The sequence below is a fragment of the Culex pipiens genome, chromosome 3, assembly GCF_016801865.2.
Source record: "Culex pipiens pallens isolate TS chromosome 3, TS_CPP_V2, whole genome shotgun sequence".
In the NCBI taxonomy this organism is placed as follows: domain Eukaryota; kingdom Metazoa; phylum Arthropoda; class Insecta; order Diptera; family Culicidae; genus Culex; species Culex pipiens.
Window position 1 is genome coordinate 138,176,585 of NC_068939.1, and position 23,252 is coordinate 138,199,836.

At 34.0% G+C, this 23,252-nt stretch overlaps 1 protein-coding gene across 26 annotated transcripts in view; it reads left to right on the plus strand.

Moving 5' to 3' along the window:
• The first annotated feature begins 21,377 nt into the window (after nt 1–21,377).
• LOC120417323 (voltage-dependent calcium channel type A subunit alpha-1) overlaps nt 21,378–23,252 on the plus strand; it is a 203,129-nt gene continuing 201,254 nt past the window's right edge. For 13 of the 26 annotated variants that reach the window (XM_052710693.1, XM_052710683.1, XM_052710701.1 and 10 more), the window contains exon 1: nt 21,383–21,594. In XM_052710693.1, the coding sequence (XP_052566653.1) occupies nt 21,383–21,594 (212 nt within the window). Of the gene's footprint in view, nt 21,595–23,252 lie in introns of all 26 variants that reach the window. The other 13 variants (XR_008212561.1, XR_008212563.1, XR_005605447.2 and 10 more) reach the window with 3 other exon arrangements.

The window sequence follows — 23,252 nt, forward strand, 5'->3', positions numbered from 1 at the left end:
TGACCGAGTTATGATTTTTTTAATCAATACTGATTTTTTCAATAAATCGAAATATTGGTCGCAAAAATTTTTCAAATTCATTTTTCGGTGTAAAATCGAATTTGCAATCAAAAAGTACTTTAGTGAAATTTTGATAATGTGCACCGTTTTCAAGTTAAATCCATTTTTAGGTGACTTTTTTGAAAATAGTCGCAGTTTTTCAATTTTTAAAATTAGTGCACATGATTGCCCACCTTAAAAAAAAAAATATTTTTGAAAAGCTGAGAAAATTCTCTATATTTTGCTCTTTTGAACTTTGTTGATACTATCCTTAGTTGCTGAGATATTGCCATGCAAGTGTTTAAAAACAGGAAAATTGATGTTTTCTTAGTCTCACCCAAACAACCCACCATTTTCTATTGTCGATATCTCAGCAACTGATGGTCCGATTTACAATGTTAAAATATGAAACATTCGTAAAATTTTTCGATCCTCTCGAAAAAAATATTTTCAAAAATTTTAAATGCAGGCAAACATTTCAAAAGGGCCAAACATTGAATATTACGCCATTTTGAAATGTTTTTCTTGGTTTTAAAAATTTTGAAAATATATTTTTCGAAAAGATCGGAAAATTTCACGAATGTTTCACATTTTAACATTGTAAATCGGACCATTAGTTGCTGAGATATCGACATTAGAAAATGGTGGGTTGTTTGGGTGATACTTAGAAAACATCAATTTTCCTGTTTTCTTCTTTGGGCATACCATCCTGTTTTCCTTCTTTGGGCATACCGAAGGCACCAAAAAAGTTTCAGTCGGATTAAAAAATACAAAAATTAAAATTCTATAAAAAAGACCGATTTCGTAGAGAATTGCTCCTTAACATCTATCCTGAGATATTCAACAAATTCCGTAAAAACTCCAGGTAACGCTTTCACTACAATAACTTTTTAATCAGATCGTGCTTATGTACAGCACCGCAAACACTTTCTTTTCTCGACAAAAACTTCAAAAAATATGTGCAACGGCCTAACATAAATGTTGCATTTTGAGATTTGGTCACATTTTTTCAGATTTTCCTAAACGTACTTTTTCATTATTTTTAAAACATTCTTTGTCATTGGTTATGTCTGTAACATAACATCCTTCTCATTTTTTGAATAAATTTAAGCATAAATTGTTCACAAAATATGTTTCAAAAGGATTTCATGCACAATTGCAAAATAAAGATATTTTCCTAATAGTTTTGGCTGAAAGAGGTGCATGTAATTATGTTACAGACATGACCACTCTGACAAAGCAAATGCATTTTTCTCCGTTCTTGAAAGGAGTATCGAACCACATTACAATGAAGATTGAGGAAACCGAATCTAAAAGGAAATTTATCAGATCAGCAGATATCTAGAATATTTTTTTGAATACGTCCTATAAACATAAGAAAGACAATAGCTTATTGGACCTTTTCAAACAAACAACCCCTAGATATGATGGTCCGAGCTAGGGGCTCATTCATAAACCACGTGGTCTTATTAAGGTCTGTCGAAAAAGCACGCTCCATACAAAAAGCAGAGATATTGTATGGAGAAAAAGGCACGGAGGGGGGTCGGGAGGGCTGGGGGTGGAAAATTTCTAATGTGAAGGCCACGTGATTTATGCATGAGCCCTACAGATTGAATTCCCAATCGTATGCATGCTACCGAAGTAACATTTTAGGCTTTATCTAAGCTGTCACAACAGCTATAAAACCTATCTGCCAAAACCAACATTAAAACCACTAAGTTGAAACAGCCTCCCCAGAACCCCGATAAACCTCTGTTAAAACCCAAAAGGACCTCCGCAAAAGGTTGTCACGGCCTATTTATAAAACCTACATAGGAGTTCAAGGCTTTACAACTGAATCCTAACAACATCCTCAAAGCCTTGATAAAACCTTTGTTAAAACCTAGTCAGGAGTTAAGGAAAAATGACATTTCATACGTCTTCAAACGTCTTATGCCAAATAGGTTTTATTTTGAGAAAAAATAAGTCTTTGTCTTGCCTAATGATAAAATCGAGATGGTTTGCAAAAATGGCGATGATAAATTATAAATATTGGAGGTAATCAAAGAAATATGAAAGCTTATTTCTCGCAATTGGTGGCCCAAATTCAGCTGCGGTTGAAATTTTATTGATAAATGTAGGGGAGATAGAGCCAAAAAAATCAACTCGCTTCATAAAAAATCATTATTTGTAATCAATGTTTTAAAATGTTAAAAAGTTTTTTATTGCAATTCATTGAAAAAAAATTCAAATTATTTATAAACATCTATCGCTATATTAATTATATCAGAAATTCAGCATAAATGAATGTTTTCGTCAAATTTAAACAAAATGTCTCAGTTCTCTATTATTCCAACCAAGAGGGCGGTCAACCGTTCAATCAGAACACGCGTTTAGCGCCATATTTATGCACTGCTAATTGGCCGCGTTAAAAGCTTTTTCAGGAGCTTGCATGCCTAATGAAACTTGACAGCTAAAACACCCTCGGTTTTAAAGAAGCATGCGATAAAACCGTTTGGCATGACATTGCCATTGGGTTTTCAAGACTCTCTTAAAACTTTCATAAAACCTTATCGAAAGCCATTTAGCTTTTATTGTCACAAGGTTTTATGTCCGAGGCATAAAACCCTGTTAGAACCTTAATTAACTCTTGCTTATTGGTTGCGGTGAATGCCCAAATAAAACTATTAAGCAATCAAGATGCTACCATAAAACCTTAATAAAACTTGGTGGTGGCTAGTTGGTTTAAAAATTTCACTTGGGTAATCGGAACATGGTCCTTAAAAAAAAAAAAAAATATGGCAAAGATTTTTGTATAATCGAATAGATTGCTTTTACTTCAGATTTGGATCGAATAGTTTAGCAAATTCCATAGAAGATTGACTCCTTGAGCTATGTTTTGACTTCCTTACTGAGGAAAGGCTGTAAAATCATAAATTTAGCTAAAGTCATATGAAAGACTTGAAAAAGTGTAAGCGAATTATAAAAATATATTATAAAATCAGATTTTGGCTGAAATCCTAACCTGTTCGTCCATACAAGTTTCCATACAAATTTGAGCTTTAATCTGTATCGAGAGAACGAAATTTATTATCTATGTCTGATTTGATCTGATGTCGATACGGGTTAGGACGAATTGGGAAAATTTGAACTTTTTTCATATAAAAATATAAAACAAATAATCGATTTGCACAAATTTACTATTTTTGAAAATTACAAATTTGGACATAGCATAGAGCATAATTGTTTTTAGTTACAACTGATCCAACAAGGAAATCAAATATTTGGCAGATATTTTGCTTAAGTGTACCGTTTCCATAATAAATCCTCTTTTTGTTTAATTTTTGTAAAAATGTTGCTATTTTAGCTATTTTTTTCAATAAGGCCTTTTAAAAATATGCTTTTAAAATTGGTCCAAGAAATCAAATTTTATTTTTTTTAAATACTTTAAAAATTTAATGCAAATAGAAGTCTAATCAAGTCATAACATTATTTGGAATTTTTAATAAACAACTGCACAGCATTTAAAAATACTTTTTTAATCAAATAAATGTTGAAACCATGGTTCGTTAATTAATTTTTTTATGCCTTTTTGCCTTCCTCACCTTACTGAGGAAAGGCTATAAAATCACTCGAAAAATGAACTTCTTAATTCGACCTCGTAGACCCACCTTCACGTATACCTATCGACTCAGAATCAAATTCTGAACAAATGTTTGTGCGTGTGTCTGGATGTGAGTCCGTGAACCGAAAATTATGCACTCGATTATCTCTGGACTGGCTGAACCGATTTAGACCGTTTTGGCCTCTTTCGATCCGTCTTGGGGTCCCATAAGACCCTAGTTAATGTTTTGAAGTTTAGAAAAGTACTTCAAAAGTTGCTTAAAAAAAATGATTTCAGCAAAAGTCCGGAAGATTTTAAAAAGGGTGGATTTTGTAAAAAAATCGTCATATTGGGTCATTCCATCTGAAGCGGAACAGCATTTGAAAATTACCCACTCCGATCCTGCTCAAATTTGGCAGGGCTGTTGATACTATCAAAACATGCAAGAATCCCGAATTTCATCCAAATCGGACTACCCCCTCCATTTTTGTACCTCCCCAAAAATTCGACTTTTTGGCGATTTTTGACCAAACCTCCTAGTTTCAAACGGCGATAGCTCAGTAACCACAAATCTTAGAAGGTCGGTCGTAGACTCAATTTTGAAGGAAATTGGACGTAGAATCCATTTCCGTGATCAAAATGTTGATTAATTTATTTTTTCTACCTGTATTGCGCAATTGAAAACTTTAAACGGTCGTATCTCAAAACACCCCAACTTATTTTTTTTATTTGACCTCACCATTGTGTTCCCTGGCCAATTTTACATAAGAATCACCTATCGACAGAAATGAATATGTTTCGTTCTGAGATATCGAATTTTAAAGTTTTGTGTTTTCGAGATTACCTACATCAGCTTCATTCGCCGCATCTGCTAGAAGCACACAGACAGGCTTATCAATAATTGCTACCTGGCATTTTATTGAAATAATATTTCATCATAAATAATCTTTATCAAATTGGGCAAAAATTAACTGTATAACACTGTAGGAAATTGGAGTTTAACTGCGAATATTTATCTGCTCAAAAAAATGAATGAAGTGAATTTCTGTGTTAACCCACAGGACAGAGCAATTACGACACACAGTAAAGGGCAGAATTGGATTCCGACGGAGCGAGAGGAAAATGCAATTAATCTTGTTAGTAACACTGAACAATAAGTGCACGATACATTATTGAGTAAAATATGAATTAAAATTAATAAAATTTGTTGATACTGCAGCGACCTCAAATTTAAATCATTAAATTTGTCCATTTATCGATCCTCACCACAGTTCTGACCATGCGCGCTTACGCAAGCATAAATAATTTTACCCGTCGACTCGCGTTGCGCGACAAATAATTAAGCTTATGTACAGGTATGGATCATGAGTCATCCTCACCTGAAAAGCCCTTTATTAAATTTCGCCAATTGTTAGGCAATCAAAAAAATGGTTAAGCTTTCAATTATGAATGTGCGATGTTATTACACAGGGGAAATTGAGGGTGTGGCTTAACCAAATTCATTGGCATGTTTGTTCAATGGAGAATTCGACCTTCTCATTATTGACCAACATTTTTGAGAATGTTTTAGGAACATAATTTTGATATTCCAATAACATAATTTAAAGTTTCACGACAATGGTTCGAACCCATGATTCCGATTTTGAGGTGTACTCACTACACCATACGGAAAGTCATGAAGAATTGCAGAGGTCTGCATAATTTAATTCATGAGGTTCATCGATGCTTCTCATCGAAACGGACCACTTTTAGTAGAACAAAATTTAGTAGAGTTTTCGGGGACTGACTATAAAAACCCCAAAATTCTTGAGGAGGGCAGTTAGTTCCAGTTAGTTCCAGTTAGTTCCAGTCAGTTCCAGCCAGCTCAACTCCGTTCCAGTTCCAGAAGACGCCCCTGACCAGCCAGACCCGCCAGCAGCCACCAGTAGCAGAGGCCCCAGTCCAGCCGGACTTAGCGGTGGAAGCCGCAGTCCGCCGGGACTTAGCCGCTGTGAAGAGTCCGCCGGGACTTAGCCGCTGTGAAGAGTCCGCCGGGACTTAGCCGCTGTGAAGAGTCCGCCGGGACTTAGCCGCTGTGAAAAGTCCGCCGGGACTTAGCCGCTGTGAAGAGTCCGCCGGGACTTAGCCGCTGTGAAAAGTCCGCCGGGACTTAGCTGCCGGTTCGGGGTCTGGCATGGCTCGGCGTAGAGGTCTGGAGGACAAGTCTGGCTTCAACGTAGAAAACTGGCTCGACGAAGATCTTAATGCAAAGTGATGTGATCGTGCGCGTAAAAGTTAAGAGCGTTATCGCAAAAATGTAATCTTTAAAAAGTGTAATAGACAAATAAGTGATGTTTACTGATCTGTTTTGACTCTACAAGCAAATATCACAAAAATCCTGAAAGCCTAAACCGCTCGGGCCGTTCAGGTGGTGACTAGCGGAAAGCAACGCTGTGTGTGTTTGGACACGCCATTTTGATTGGACAAAACCGAGAGTTGAAAATGTGACTATGTGTGAAAATTAATGAACAAAATGATTTCGCGAAGTAACAAACAGTTAAAATAGTGTAAAAAAAAAAACGTTAAATTGAAGAAAATGTTATATGAGGAGTTCTAAGATGGAAGCAAATATGCAGCAGTACGAGATGGAACCAAAACGGGCTCGACCAATGGCAGAAGCATCGAAAATTTCAAAACCGGCCAACGATGGACAACACTAGGGATTCAACAATGACGAGATCATCTGGACCAACTGGAGACGAAAATCAGCCACATCGGACACCCAAGAAGACGACCATGGAAATCTGGCAGTTTAGGGTGAGTAAACAAAAGTTATACCGAAATTTGATGTAAATAGTTAAAAACACGCTTAAAAGGGTGCACAGCAACCAAGGAAGTTGTTGTCTTCTTATGCCAAAATTGACAAACTTACGGACCCAATCCTGCACAAATCTGATTGTAAAAACAGGCAAATTTTGTTGTAAATCACTTAGTAGACAGTACTTTAGGGGATGAATAAAACATTATATCGATAGTTACCGTAGTTTCGAAAATACTAAAATATCTGTAACAAAAATCTTGGTGCAAAAGCTCTTGTTGATGTGCACCGTTAATGATGGCGAATTTGGAGATGACGGATTTAATCCAGCTTATTCCAGAATTTGATGGGTCATTAGACTCACTGGAGCAATTTTTAATATTAATAGATTATTATGCTGATCAAATTCCTGAAGGCGAAGATCAGAGTAAATTTTTAAATATTGTTTTTATGAAACTAAAATTTAAAGCAGCAGCACGTATTAACCGAATTTATGCAAGCACTTGGGAAGAAACCAAGGCAAATTTAATTAGAGAGTTTGGTATCAAAACTACTTTTGGTAGCATAATTGAACAAATTGAAACTCTGAAACAAGGACGGGATGAATCATTTAAATCATATGCAGGAAGAGTTCTTGACATAAAATACGAAATCATAAAAATTGATCAAAGTTACAACGAAAATTCATTTACAGCTTATAGCTTAAAAAGCCACTTTATAGTTGGAATTATAAATAATGATATCAAAGAAATTGCCACGAATAACCGTCATAGGAAGTTAGAAAATTTGCTAGAATTTTTAGAAAATGAACGAATTGACAGAGAGTCTTTAAGAACTCTCGAACAAAGGTTACTTGCTAGTACTGAAAATTCAAACCTTAATTTTGACAGAAAATTCAGAAATTTCAGGAACAATAAAAATAAAAAATTTTATCAAAGAAATAATTATCAAGCTAACAAATTTTATGAATGTTATAAAACGAATACTGCAAAGAGCACTTTAAAACGAACTTATACAAATAGTCAACGCAATAAAAATCAAATTCCAAATAATTTTAAACTGCAATTTAACGAATATATTCCACCACATGAAACATTAAAAATCAATTTCAATAATGATTCAATATTTTATGCAAATATTGCTACCTTGGCAAATCCAACAAAATTTCACAAATTTATAATTGACTCCGCATCATGTAACAATTTTGTAAGATGGGATGTGGTTAGTAATATGCGTTTAACTAACATTGATTTCAACGATAGAATTTCCATTAGAGGGGTTCATGGAATAGCAGAAGATACAGTAGGATCTGTAAATATGATTTTATTGATAGGAAATTCAAAATACGAGGAAAAGTTTTACATTTTGAAGCATTTTGCTGATGTTGCAATTCTTGGAGCACATTTTCTAAAGAAATACACCTTATATATTAGTCAAAGTTTCGACAACATAGTTTTACGAACGCCTGACACAAATAATATGCAATATAATAATCATGAAATGACCAATTTATTTAGAATCAATGACATTGAAAATATAAACAAAGTAAATATGGCAGGTATTGAAGCAAATAGTTATGACAATTTTAATACAAATTATGATGAAAATAATGGAAATAATTATGATAATGACAATGGCTGCAATGGCAGAATCCAACCGTGCATTGAAGAGTATTATGGTGATCAAATTGAAATTGATGATGATAACCAAGATTACCCAAAAGAGATGAATTTAGAAAATGATCGGGATTATGATGTGATTGAAAACATGAAGCATGAGAAACTTACAGGCAATGAAAGAATGAGAAAAATTTATGAATTGGTTAAAACAGACCACTTGAAAGGCGATATCAATCAAGAAATTAATAATATTTTGAATGATTTTAATGAAATATTTTATTTAGAGGGTGACGAGTTGACTTATACCAATTTAACCATGCACGATATAGAGACAACAACTGAAATTCCAATTAATAAAAGACAATATAGATTTCCTGAAGCTACCAAGAAACACGTAGAAGAACAATTGGAAGAAATGCTAAAATTAGGGATAATACGCCCAAGTAAAAGTCCGTGGAATGCACCGGTATTATGCATCCCAAAGAAAGACTTAGACGCCGAAGGCAATAAACGCTACAGAATTGTAGTGGATTTTCGAGACCTAAATACAATTACTAAACCATTTGTGTACCCTATACCGCTTATTAGCGAAATTTTGGACAGTATTGGAGAAGCTCGATATTTCTCAACCATTGACTTGAAATCAGGATTTTATCAAATCCCAATTAACCCAAAGGATGCTGCGAAAACCGCTTTTTCAACGTTTTTAGGACATTATGAATTTTTAAGAATGCCAATGGGACTGAAAAATAGTCCATCAACATTTCAAAAATTTACATTCACACTTATTTATGAAATACAACCAGTTAATGCGTTTGTATACTTGGATGATATTATTGTTTTCGGTAGAACTATCGAAGAACACAATGAAAATTTGTATAAAGTTTTGAATGCATTACATGAACATAATTTAAAAGTTGAACCATCAAAATGTAAAATTTTACACAAAGAAGTCAGATATTTAGGTCATATTATTAGTGAAGAAGGGATTCGACCAACAAGTGAAAATATTGATACAATCAAAAACATGAAAAGGCCGCAGACGATAAAACATGTGAGATCATTTTTGGGAACTGTTAATTTTTATGGAAAATTTATTCCAAACATTGCAGATAAACGTAAGCCACTTAATGCATTATTAAAGAAAAATGTGAAATTTATTTGGACAGAAGAGTGTGAAAATGCTTTTGAAGAATTAAAAAACTATTTAATTTCAGAACCAGTTTTAGTTAGACCAAACTACAATGACAAATTTGTTTTGACAACTGATGCTAGCGATTATGCTATCGGAGCAGTTCTTACTAATGAGAAATCAAATGATCACCCCATCGCTTACGCAAGTCGTGCGCTTATCGGGGCTGAAAGAAATTATTTCACCATTGAGAAGGAACTACTAGCTATTGTTTGGGCAGTAGACCACTTCAAACATTTTATTTATAACCAAGATTTTATCGTTTACACAGATCATAGACCGTTGGTAGCTCTATGGCATTTGAAGGAAACTTCACCAACGTTGACAAAGCTTCGTTTGAAAATCCAAGGCATTGGATGTGAAATTCGCTACAAGCAAGGAAAGGAAAATGTGGTTGCAGATTTTCTCTCACGTTTAAATAATGATGAAGATCAGGCAGATGATAAACAAGCATCAAAATTAGTAGCAATTACAACTCGTCAACAAGCAAAACAAAATAGACAAAATATTTCAGATAATCAAAACACAACAAATACTTCAAACAGAAAGAATTTATCTAGAAACAACACTAATTGGAATAATAATATGAATGGACTTCAACATATTGACATAAATTTAGATAATGACGATGATAGCAACGATAAAACATTTACCTACAAGGATTTCCAAGATACAGATATCGATTTTAACGTTTTAAAATTCTCTAAAAATATTATACCATTTGAACAAGCCGAAGCAACATTTATGATATTAAACAGTGTTACGGTACACAAAGAATTGAGTAAATACATTGACCTTCCACATGGTTTTAAGGATTACACCAATGAAAATATATTTGTATTCCCGCAAAAGAAAATTTGGGGTTTAATTTTGAATGGAACATATCGTTCAGCAGTTAAAAAAAATGAAGAATTTTTCGATGGTTTATTTAAAAGCTTTGAAGATTATCCTGATTTTGCTAAAGATGCATCAGTTATACAAATTATTTCTCATAGAATATTTAAAACAGAGTTGGAACTAAACTTATTACGATTTTTTGCAATGAAACTTTCAAAGTCATTTACACTATATGCAACAGAAAATGAACGAATTTATGTAAAGCCAGAAGACAGAGATCAAGTGCTTAAAGATTTTCACGACGCACCGTTGGGTGGTCATGTCGGAGGTAAACGAATGATTAAAAGAATGAGTCCTTTATTTACATGGGAAAATATGCGAAGAGATGTTTTGAATTATGTAAAGCAATGTGATTCTTGTCAAAAGAATAAAATATGGCCAGCAAATAAGATGCCAATGAAAATTACGACAAAATCGTATGAACCCTTTGATATAATTTATATGGATGTGGTTATGTTACCAATTTCTAATAATGGAAACAATTGTGGTCTTGTGATACAAGATGATTTGACAAGATTTTTGATTGTAGCTCCCATGGAAAACCAAGAAAGTACTACTGTTGCTAGAACTTTTGTTGAAAACTTTGTTTGTAAATTTGGTGCTCCTAAAGAAGTTGTAACCGATCGAGGTACAAACTTTGTAAGCAAATTATTGCAACATACATGCAAAATATTACACATTAAAAAGATCGTTACAAGTGCATATCATCCTCAAGCTAATTTAGTAGAGAGATCAAATAGAGAGTTGAAAGTTTATTTACGAAATTTTATTGGCAAAGATCCACAATGTTGGGATGAATTAATACCATATTTTATGTTTGAATACAACACTACAGAAAATTCATCAACTGGATATTCTCCCTATGAACTTTTGTATGGAAGAAAAGCTACAATACCAAGCACAATTTATAAAATCAATGATTCAGATTTAAATTATGACGACTATATTTGTTCAATGAAAGATATATTCAAGGATGCTCATGAAACGGCTAGAAACAACTTAATATTGTCAAAAGAAAAGAGAAAGGAAATTTATGACAAAAAGACAAATGATTGGGTGCCAATGTGGGGAGATAGAGTTTTGGTACAAATGGTACAGACAGGAATTGGTCAAAAGTTACAAAATAAGTGGCGAGGCCCTTACGATATCGTTAAATTTAACAGCGATCAAACGACCACTATTAAAAATGGCAACAAATTTGAAGATGTACATAATAATAGACTAAGAAAATATAATGATTAAAATAACACTAAATGATAGTTCACAATGTACCCGTATTAAAATACATTTAATTTTTTTTTAACAATATACATTTAACATAATTTAAATTTAAAATTAAATGCTCCAATACAAGAAAAATATTTTGAAATGACAATTACAGTACAATTAAAATAAAGAAAAAAATAAGCGATTTATGCAATGAATGACTTAGTATCATAAACGATTAATATCAAAAGACTACAATGAATGAAAATATTTATTTTAAACACGGGATTATTCATGTATATTGAACAAAAAAAAAATTATAATAGAAAACTTATTGAATTGATATAATTGATGAATGAGTTAAAAAAAAACGATTTGTATCAAGGGAATTAAATGAATCAAAAAAATGTGTTATTTTGTGATTTTTTATATAGAAAAATAAACATGAAAAAAGAATATATGATTGATTTGATATGATTAAAAGATTGATGAATTAATATTGAGTTAACAAAATATGAATGATTATTATAAAAAAAAAATGCGCAAACAAGAATTTTATGGATTTGGATGAAAGATGTTTTACAAATGATTGAGTTGATGGGGTTTAAACAAGAAACAGATTAAGAAGATACCAGTACTGAGCTTATATTTTTTATCAAATCAAGCGATCATGATCAAATATAAACATAACAATGAAGCAGTGATAAAACACGTTAAAACAATTAAGAAGCTGTTGGGTTGCAATATTTGGGAATATACTAAATTGAGCTGAAATGGGATAACAGGGTTGAAGAAGAACAATGACGCATTTTTTACTAAAAAAAAATATACCATGACTAAGCAATAATTAAATTTCATCGACAAGCAAATGAAGATAGTATGATTATTAAATGTTCCAAAACAACATGTATGCAAGTAAGAATGTGTGTGAGAATAATTGGACAAGGGAAGGCCACCCAGAATGATTGTTGAATGTAAACATGTGTTTTATAATTTACTTAACAAAGTATTAAGAATTTATTTTCAGACTTTTTATACGCTAATACGAAGGATTTACAGGAAACCATTGGAAGACGATCAAGAAGAACAAATTGTAAACCGCACGATCACTACACCCGAAAATATTCTTTCCATAGATGATCAATTCTTTCAGACGATCATCTAGCTGATAAGTGTGGGGGAGATTAACCGAACCAATTTTTTAAATAAATTTTTATAGCCAGCCATTTAAATATTTTTATGATTTTTTGCAAAGTAATTTTCACAATTTAAATTATTAACTTTGGGAATATTCTTCCAACCTACAAATAACTTTCGATAGATGTTCTTAATGCTTTTCAAGAATACAAACATCTAGCTGGTAAGTGTGGGGGAATGCAGCGACCTCAAATTTAAATCATTAAATTTGTCCATTTATCGATCCTCACCACAGTTCTGACCATGCGCGCTTACGCAAGCATAAATAATTTTACCCGTCGACTCGCGTTGCGCGACAAATAATTAAGCTTATGTACAGGTATGGATCATGAGTCATCCTCACCTGAAAAGCCCTTTATTAAATTTCGCCAATTGTTAGGCAATCAAAAAAATGGTTAAGCTTTCAATTATGAATGTGCGATGTTATTACACAGGGGAAATTGAGGGTGTGGCTTAACCAAATTCATTGGCATGTTTGTTCAATGGAGAATTCGACCTTCTCATTATTGACCAACATTTTTGAGAATGTTTTAGGAACATAATTTTGATATTCCAATAACATAATTTAAAGTTTCACGACAATGGTTCGAACCCATGATTCCGATTTTGAGGTGTACTCACTACACCATACGGAAAGTCATGAAGAATTGCAGAGGTCTGCATAATTTAATTCATGAGGTTCATCGATGCTTCTCATCGAAACGGACCACTTTTAGTAGAACAAAATTTAGTAGAGTTTTCGGGGACTGACTATAAAAACCCCAAAATTCTTGAGGAGGGCAGTTAGTTCCAGTTAGTTCCAGTTAGTTCCAGTCAGTTCCAGCCAGCTCAACTCCGTTCCAGTTCCAGAAGACGCCCCTGACCAGCCAGACCCGCCAGCAGCCACCAGTAGCAGAGGCCCCAGTCCAGCCGGACTTAGCGGTGGAAGCCGCAGTCCGCCGGGACTTAGCCGCTGTGAAGAGTCCGCCGGGACTTAGCCGCTGTGAAGAGTCCGCCGGGACTTAGCCGCTGTGAAGAGTCCGCCGGGACTTAGCCGCTGTGAAAAGTCCGCCGGGACTTAGCCGCTGTGAAGAGTCCGCCGGGACTTAGCCGCTGTGAAAAGTCCGCCGGGACTTAGCTGCCGGTTCGGGGTCTGGCATGGCTCGGCGTAGAGGTCTGGAGGACAAGTCTGGCTTCAACGTAGAAAACTGGCTCGACGAAGATCTTAATGCAAAGTGATGTGATCGTGCGCGTAAAAGTTAAGAGCGTTATCGCAAAAATGTAATCTTTAAAAAGTGTAATAGACAAATAAGTGATGTTTACTGATCTGTTTTGACTCTACAAGCAAATATCACAAAAATCCTGAAAGCCTAAACCGCTCGGGCCGTTCAATACGTTGTACTCAAGTGAAGGACGATCACAAGGAGTAGGAAAAGGATTTCTGGAAAGTATAAAACTGAAAAATGTAAGAAAATCACGGCTAATTCCCCAAATTTAGTTGCGATAATTTCGACACCGTCCGAACAACAGTGTTTTTTTTTCCTTCTATCATTCTTGGATTCTTGGAACACAATACGGCTGCTGTCCTCACGTATAAGGATTTTTTTAATTAAATGTACCTTGACCAAAATCATCTTTTAATCAAATGGAGCTGGCTCACAATATAAAAATTGATTTAATATGATCAATCTTTTAAACCATAAATCAGATTTGCCAAATTATGGTAAAGTGTCAATAATAAACTATAATAAAAATAATAATAGAGCAGGTTTTGGGGTTTTTGCTGAATGGCACTATTTTGCTACCGCCCATGATAAAGGCCCTAGTCATGGCCTCGGAGGTACTCTAAAACGGTTAGCAACACGTAAAAAAATGGTGCATAAAAAATATCCCAATAAATATTTCTTGCACAAAAATAGATTGATCTAGGTAGGGGAACAGCATCTAATTCCAGCGTTCCTCTAATGTTGCCATATCAGTGCTTTGGCATTCAATTACAGCTGATTAAAAGCGTTTTCAACTGAAATCGAGTGATAAATAACTCAATAAGAAGTGAACAAGCAAGTTTCTATCAAAAGTTTTGCAAAATGTGTTGTTTAAATAGTGAATATGAGCAAATTGGACGAAACTAGGAGCGAGGACTTAACCTGCCAAACATACGAGAATTTTCCCTATTAGCCATTTGAACAAATGTTTGCGTAAAATTATAAAAATAAAAATTATAAAAAAGCCACTTGAATAAAAATTTGCAAAAAAAAGTAAAAATATAAATTAAATTAATCATCTCCCAGAACACCAGGTAGCAGTTATTGATAAGCCCGCCTGTGTGCTTCTAGCAGATGCGGCGAATGAAGCTGATGTAGGTAATCTCGAAAACACAAAACTTTAAAATTCGATATCACTGGAACGAAACATATTCATTTCTGTCGATAGGCGATTCTTATGTAAAATTGGCCAGGGAACACAATGGTGAGGTCAAATAAAAAAAATAAGTTGGGGTGTTTTGAGATACGGCCGTTTAAAGTTTTCAATTGCGCAATACAGGTAGAAAAAATAAATTAATCAACATTTTGATCACGGAAATGGATTCTACGTCCAATTTCCTTCAAAATTGAGTCTACGACCGACCTTCTAAGATTTGTGGTTCCTGAACTATCGCCGTTTGAAACTAGGAGGTTTGGTCAAAAATCGCCAAAAAGTCGAATTTTTGGGGAGGTACAAAAATGGAGGGGGTGGTCCGATTTGGACGAAATTCGGGATTCTTGCATGTTTTGATAGTATCAACAGCCCTGCCAAATTTGAGCAGGATCGGAGAAGGTAATTTTCAAATTTGCACTTGAGCAATTCTCTACAAAATCGGCCGATTTCGACCATTTTTATTTTTTGTATTTTTTTATTTGGCTCAAACTTTGTGGGGGCCTTCCCCATGACCAAAGAAGCCATTTTGCATCATTAGTTTGTCCATATAAATTTCAATACAAATTTGGCAGCTGTTCATACAAAAATGGTACGTAAATATTCGAAAATCCTTAACTTTTGAAGGAATTTTTTGATCAATTTGGTGTCTTCGGCAAAGTTGTAGGTATTGTTAAGGACTATTTAGAAAAAAATAGGTACACGGAAAAAAAAATTTCCCGATTTTTTTATTAACTTTTTTTTCACAAAAACTCAAATTCCCAAAATACGTATTTTTTGATTTTCGAGATTTTTTGATATGTTTTAGGGGACAAAAATCCGCAACTTTTGAGCTATAGAGAAACATGGTCAAAAAATCTGCCGCCTAGTTATGATTTTTTGAAAAACTGGTGATTTTTGGAAAAATATAAATTTCATACATAAAATTTTTTTGACCTCATTTTTTAATGCAAAATTGAATTTGCAATCGAAAATTACTTTACAGATTTTTTGATAAAGGGCCCCGTTTTCAAGTTATAGCCACCGAAAGTTTGATTTCAGCGAAATATTTGCAGTTTTTCGATTTTTAAAAATAGTGACCATGAGTGACCATTTCTGAAAATATTTTTTTTGAAAAGTTCAGAAAATTTGCTATAAAATTGTCTAAGAGACATTGAAGATTGGACCTCTGGTTGTTGAGATACAGCGGCTTAAAGAAAAAGAAACACGAAAATTGAAGTTTTCTAAGTCTCACCCAAACAGCCCACCATTTTCTAATGACGATATCTCAGCAATTAATGGTTCAATTTTCAATGTTAATACATGAAACATTCGTGAAATTTTCCGATCTTTTCGAAAAAAATATTTTGAAAAAAATTAAATCAAGACTAACATTTTAAAAGGGCCAAACATTGAATATTATGCCCATTTAAAATGCTAGACTTGATTTATTTTTTTTCAAAATATTTTTTTCGAAAAGATCGGAAAATTTCACGAATGTTTCATGTATTAACATTGAAAATTGAACCATTAATTGCTGAGATATCGTCATTAGAAAATGGTGGGCTGTTTGGGTGAGACTTAGAAAACTTCAATTTTCGTGTTTCTTTTTCTTTAAGCCGCTGTATATCAACAACCAGAGGTCCAATCTTCAATGTCTCTTAGACAATTTTATAGCAAATTTTCTGAACTTTTCAAAAAAAATATTTTTAGAAATGGTCACTCATGGTCACTATTTTTAAAAATCGCAAAACTGCAAATATTTCGCTGAAATCAAACTTTCGGTGGCTATATCTTGAAAACGGGGCCCTTTATCAAAAAATCTGTAAAGTAATTTTCGATTGCAAATTCAATTTTGCATAAAAAAATGAGGTCAAAAAAATTGTATGTATGAAATTTCGATTTTTTCCAAAAATCACCAGTTTTTCAAAAAATCATAACTCGGCGGCAGATTTTTTGACCATGTTTCTCTATAGCTCAAAAGTTGCGGATTTTTGTCCCCTAAAACATATCAAAAAATCTCGAAAATCAAAAAATACGTATTTTGGGAATTTGAGTTTTTGTGAAAAAAAAGTTAATAAAAAAATCGGGAAATTTTTTTTTCCGTGTACCTATTTTTTTCTAAATAGTCCTTAACAATACCTACAACTTTGCCGAAGACACCAAATTGATCAAAAAATTCCTTCAAAAGTTACAGATTTTCGAATATTTACGTACCATTTTTGTATGAACAACTGCCAAATTTGTATGGAAATTTATATGGACAAACTAATGATGCAAAATGGCTTCTTTGGTCATGGGGAAGGCCCCCACAAAGTTTGAGCCAAATCAAAAAATACAAATAAAATCCATTTCCGGTTTTGGTAGAGAATTGCTCACTTTTTCGTGCACAGTTGAGATGGAATGACCCTTATACATTTTTATCAAAAGTTATTAGCACTTAAGTGTTATTTAAACACTTTCGATATTTCGACTAAAATGATGTCCTCTTCAGACGAACGTACCATAAGAAACATTGAAGATTTGGCCTCTGACTGCTGAAATTAAGCAACAAAAAGAAACAGATAGTTTAAAAAAAAGATGATCCGATTTTCGAAGTCAAGGAATGAAAATTTCGTGGAATTTTGTGATCTTTCTGATGATCAAAATTTAAGACACAAACCATCAAACTAATTTCCTTTCTTTGCCAACAAAACAAACTTTTTAACTCCGACCCTCTTGAAACCGACACTCTAACAAGAACTTTCCCCTCTTAAAACCACCATCCGGAAGAAGGTTTCGTTACGCGGGAAATGCCTTCTGACAGCTATCGGTGCTAGTTTTCGCACTCATTTGCGCGCTTACCCTTAATAGGGTCCTTCCGGCTGACACTTTGGCCGTGGTGGCTCATTGGTGGCTCTGTGCAGAGCAACAAGTGTACGAAAATGCCACAGAAACTCCATTAGCCCGAGAGGGAGAGAGTGCGGAGCTCTTCCTGAAGGTTTGGCAAAGCCAGCTTTCCAGGGAACCCTTCGGGTTGTTTCGTCCCCAAACTGTGTGGCGAGGGGTCACGGACGGTACGTCACACTTTACTCGGAAGTTGGATGGGCAATTTCTGGCCTCATAGTTGAGCCAACATTTGTGTGTCAGCTCAACCTCTGACAGCCATCAGTCTGGGTTGATTGTCATGTTTGATGATCAAACAAGCATTTTTTTTTAATTTTCTTGCTAAATTTGCAATACGGCTAAAATAACTTCATTAAAAAAAAAAACAAAAAAAAAAACACTTTTTCGAACCACCCTACCCTATTTATGGTGTTTGCAGTCTCCGCCACCACCAACACAACGCGTTTGCAGTGCGGTTTGGTCTCGTGTTTGGGCGTCCCCTCTCTGTTTGGCTGTGGTTTGTGCTGGCAGGTCGCAAACTTTGTGCTAAGTAGATTTGTAAACTTTTGGCTGCAAAATTAATTTTGCGGATGTGCGCTTAGTTATTCAGACGGGAAGGGACCTGTATTTTTTTTTCTCAGCAAACAGCTTGAGGACGGGGACCGGCAGCGATTGGAAAAATTTGTTATTGAATTATGGATTAATTAGGATTTTCCTTTTGTGAAATGAATCTTCGGAGAGGGGAACGACCCCTCGTTGGACGGATGTTTGCCAGAAATGGTGGCCACGAGATTTGGCAAAAATCAAATTATTTTTATTTTTTTTTATCTTTTGATATGTTTAAGAGGACATAAAATGCCAACTTTTCAGAAATTTCCAGGTTGTGCAAAAAATCATTGACCGAGTTATGAATTTATGAATCAATACTGATTTTTTCAAAATATCGAAATATTGGTCGCAAAAAATTTTCAACTTCATTTTTCGATGTAAAGTCAAATTTGAAATCAAAAAGTACTTTAGTGAAATTTTGTTAAATTGTACCGTTTTCAAGTTAAATGCATATTTGGGTGACTTTTTTGAAAAAAGTCGCAGTTTTTATTTTTTTAAATTAGTGCACATGTTTGCACACTTTTAGAAAAAATATTTTTGAAGAGCTGAGAAAATTCTCTATATTTTGCTTCTTCGGACTTTGTTGAAACGACCTTCAGTTGCTAAGTCGACCTTCAGTTGCAATGTCGATATCTCAGCAACTAATGGTCCGATTTTAAATGTTAAAATATGAAACATTTGTGAAATTTTCCGATCTTTTCGAAAACAATATTTTCAAAATTCAGACTAACATTTTAAAAGAGCGTAATATTGAATGTTTGGCGTAATATTGAATGTTTGGCCCTTTTGAAATGTTAGTCTTGATTTGAAAATTTTGAAAATATTGTTTTCGAAAAGATCGGAAAATTTCACAAATATTTCAAATTTTAACATTTAAAATCAGACCATTAGTTGCTGAGATATCGACATTGAAAAATGGTAGGTTGTTTGGGTGAGACTTAGAAAACATCAATTTTCCTGTTTTTAAACCTTTGCATTGCAATATCTCAGCAACTAAAGGTTGTATCAATAAAGTCCGAAGAAGCGAAATATAGAGAATTTTCTCAGCTTTTCAAAAATATTTTTTCTTAAAGTGTGCAAACATGTGCACTAATTTTAAAAAATGAAAAACTGCGGCTATTTTCAAAAAAGTCTTCTAAATATGGATTTAATTTGAAACGGTGCACTTTATCAAAATTTCACTAAAGTACTTTTTGATTGCAAATTTGATTTTACATCGAAAAATGAAGTTGAAAATTTTTTGCGATCAATATTTCGATTTTTTGAAAAAATCAGTATTGATTAAAAAATTTATAACTCGGTCACTGATTTTTTGCACAACCTGGAAATTTCTGAAAAGTTGGCATTTGATGTCCTCTAAAACATATCAAAAAATTAAAAAAATTTAAAATAATGTTGTTTTGCAAATCAAGTTTTAGTGATAAAAAGTTAAATAAAAAATCACCAAATTTTTTTTTACCGTGTATCATTTTTTTCCAGTGTAGTCCGTATACATACCTACAACTTTGCCGAAGACACCAAATCGATCAAAAAAATCCTTCAAAAGATACAGATTTTTGAATTTTAATACATCATTTTTGTATGGCCAGCTGCCAAATTTGTATGGAAAATTATATGGATAAACGAATGATGAAAAATGGCTTTTTTGGGCAAACGGAAGGCACCAAAAAAGTTTCAGTTAAAATTGAAGAAAAAAGATCGATTTCGTAGAGAATTACTCTTATATACTAAGAAATTTGAAAATTCGTCACTTTTTGTTCACAAAAATGCAAATATCTCAACTTTGCGTGGACATAAATTGAATGTTAAAAAAAGCAAAACGATCGCCGTGAAATTTCCTATAAGCTGAAAGCATAAGTTTTGACTGCACAATTTATTGGTTCGTTTTGGAAAGAACCCTTTGAAAATTTTTAGCTAAAAAAAAACAAATTTTCTCCCTAAAACGCCCTGCCATGCCAAAACACAAGCTTTTATGGACTATGTCTGTACAAGAACTAGTTCAGGGGACATTAAACAATAACTTGAAGCCTAAGGCGACCAAATTTGAATGACTTTAGTATGATTGTTACGTGCATTTCTGAAAAATACTAGAAAAATGCACTTTTTTCATTCAAGCTCCGCGCGCGAGTTGTTAACCATTTTTGGGATATTTTTGTTGTATGGAAACATTGTTCCTGACATCCTAATCTATCATTCTAGGGGTGAGCACCAAAGATTTGACAACTTTTCATTTTTTTGGGACGCCCTACTGTATACTGTTTGAATTCTTTTTCGGTAACACTGAGCTAATTTTATCAGTTCATAGTGAAAAATTGCCCACAGATTCCGATGGTGCGGGTTGTTTTTTTTAAGAATGTCAGGAAATAAAAAAAATCAAGAATGATAGAAAATAAATCAAAATTTCGTTTAAAAACAATTTAGATTGGATTTCTGTTTGCTGAAATAGAGAGAATAAAGAAAAAAAAAAAGATTTAAAAGTCTTCAAAGTTCAAGTTTCTTAATTCAATATAACAGCTAGTAACGGTCCAATTTTCAATGTTAAAAAATGAAACATTTTCGACATTTTATCTATAAGAAAAAATATTTTCAATGTTTTAAAACCAAGAGTAACATTTCAAAATTAAATTATTTTGAATATTTGACCCTTAACATATAAGAAAATTTCAAAAAAATAAAAATTCTGAATCTGGGACATCGTTTTTTACATTTAAAACAAACAATGTAATTTTGATTTTCAAATTTTTACGTTCTATTTTTGTATGGACAGCTGTCAAAATTGTTTGGAGACTCATATGGGCAAAACCAACTGCACAAAATGGCTTTTCAGTCGATTTTGTAGAGAATTAATAAGTTGAAGAAACCAAAGCTGAAATATATATTATAGGCTGAGAAAAGCCAGAATGAAAAGAATATTTATTTTAAATAACAAAAATCTTACTATTTTTATGCATAGTTTAACCATTGCTTTAAACTAAATCGCAACATTTTTCCGCATTTTATTCCAGATGATCGGTAGCGTTGGTGGCCGGCACATGTCGACCCGGCGGCGTGGTTCCTCGCCGATGGTCCGCTACGGGAACACGCTGACCATGCAGCTGGAACCTCCGGAAGGCCTAATCACCCCGCGCGTCTCGCCCCGCAGACGGCGGGCTGTGACTACGAGTGACCATAAAAGCTGTGCTTTAATACAAACAAGACTGAAACTCGGAGACATCATGTGAGTACCACCAGCGTTGAGCTTTCCTTGGGAGAGTGGAGAGAGCGAATGAAAGCTCGGGTCGCTTTTCCCGTTTTATCCGCGATGGGGTTTATGGCAAGGGAAAATGTTATAGCAGAAAAGAAAGTTGAGCTTTGGAGAGTAAAATTTTATGCTGAGAGGGAAAGCTCTTCTCATTTTTACTGAGCATTTATCCGGGAAACTTTGCTACAATTTTGGTAAGAGCTTTCAGAAAAATTTCCCAATAGATATTTGTTAGGATAACTTTTTTAGTGCTTTTTTTAACTGCATACATGACAAATTATTTAAAAATTCGTTACTAAATCAAATGGTGCGCTTCTATAAACAAAATTATAGACATACATTTTGGCATGTCTTAATCGGAACTACGAAAAAATCTGTACTATAGAAATAATCCATAGTATGTAAGAAAAATTGTTAGCAGTCTACATAAGCTTGACGAATAAACAATAAACATTTTTCATTCATATTCATGAGCTTCCTCGATTCGAAAGTAGAGAAATCTACTAGAGAAAAACTAAAATTTTATGATTTTGTAGTATGGGTATGACATGATCGGGAATTTCTGGTGGTTGAAGCTTTCCTCACATTGATAAAGTTATATTTGATAAGGTTGTTAGATCGTCAATCTTTCGGGCGTGTTGGAAAGGACTTCTGATCACCCACCAACGATGGGCCTCACGATAGAACCGGACAACATTTTGATCAAAATATCTGAGATCTAGCCTCTGACATATGTTAAATTAACACTTAAGTGCTCGTAACTTTTGATAGGGTTGTCAGATTTTGACTGCGTTGGATTTTTGATTGCGTTGGAAGGGTCTTTTGATTACCTATCTAACAATCGGTTGCATGATAGATCCGGACAACGTTTTCATCAAAATGTTTGAGATCCGGCCTGTAAAAAGTTTATAAAAAAACACTTAAGTGCTTATAACTTTTGATAGGAATGTCAGATCTACAATGTTTTGGACTCGTTAGAAAGGTCTTTTAAATAGCCCTCTAAAAATGTATAACATGACGGGTTTTCTTACAAAAACCACTTATTTTACAATCTTCCAGACTTTTATAAAAATCATATGTTTAGCAGAACTTTTGAAGTACTTTACAACACTTTATAATATTACCTAGGGTCTTGAGAGACCCCAAGACGGATCGAATGAGACCAGAACGGTCCAAATCGGTTCAGCCAGTCCGGAGATAATCGTTTGCAGATTTTTCGGTGCACGGACTTACAGACAACCACACGCTCAGACATTTGTTCAGAATTTGATTCTGAGTCGATAGGTATACGAGAAGGTGGGTCTACGAGGTCGAATTAAGAAGTTCATTTTTCGAGTGATTTTATAGCCTTTCCTCAGTGAGGTGAGGAAAGCAAAAACTAATATTCTTCGAAAAAATAATCAAGTTTTATGTTTTTGTAATATGGAAATCATGTGATCAGGAATTTCTCGTTGATTTCAAAATCCTCAAACGTTCATAAAACTACATTTTCCTAGCCAAATGGTGTGTTCGGAAGAGTTGTTGTACTTTATAGAGCTATCTTTTGAAGTTGTTGCAGACAGGGTGACGACCTTCCAGGGTGTCAACCTAAAACTAACTTTGTTGGATGACGTTGTAGGGCTTTGGTGTCTTCG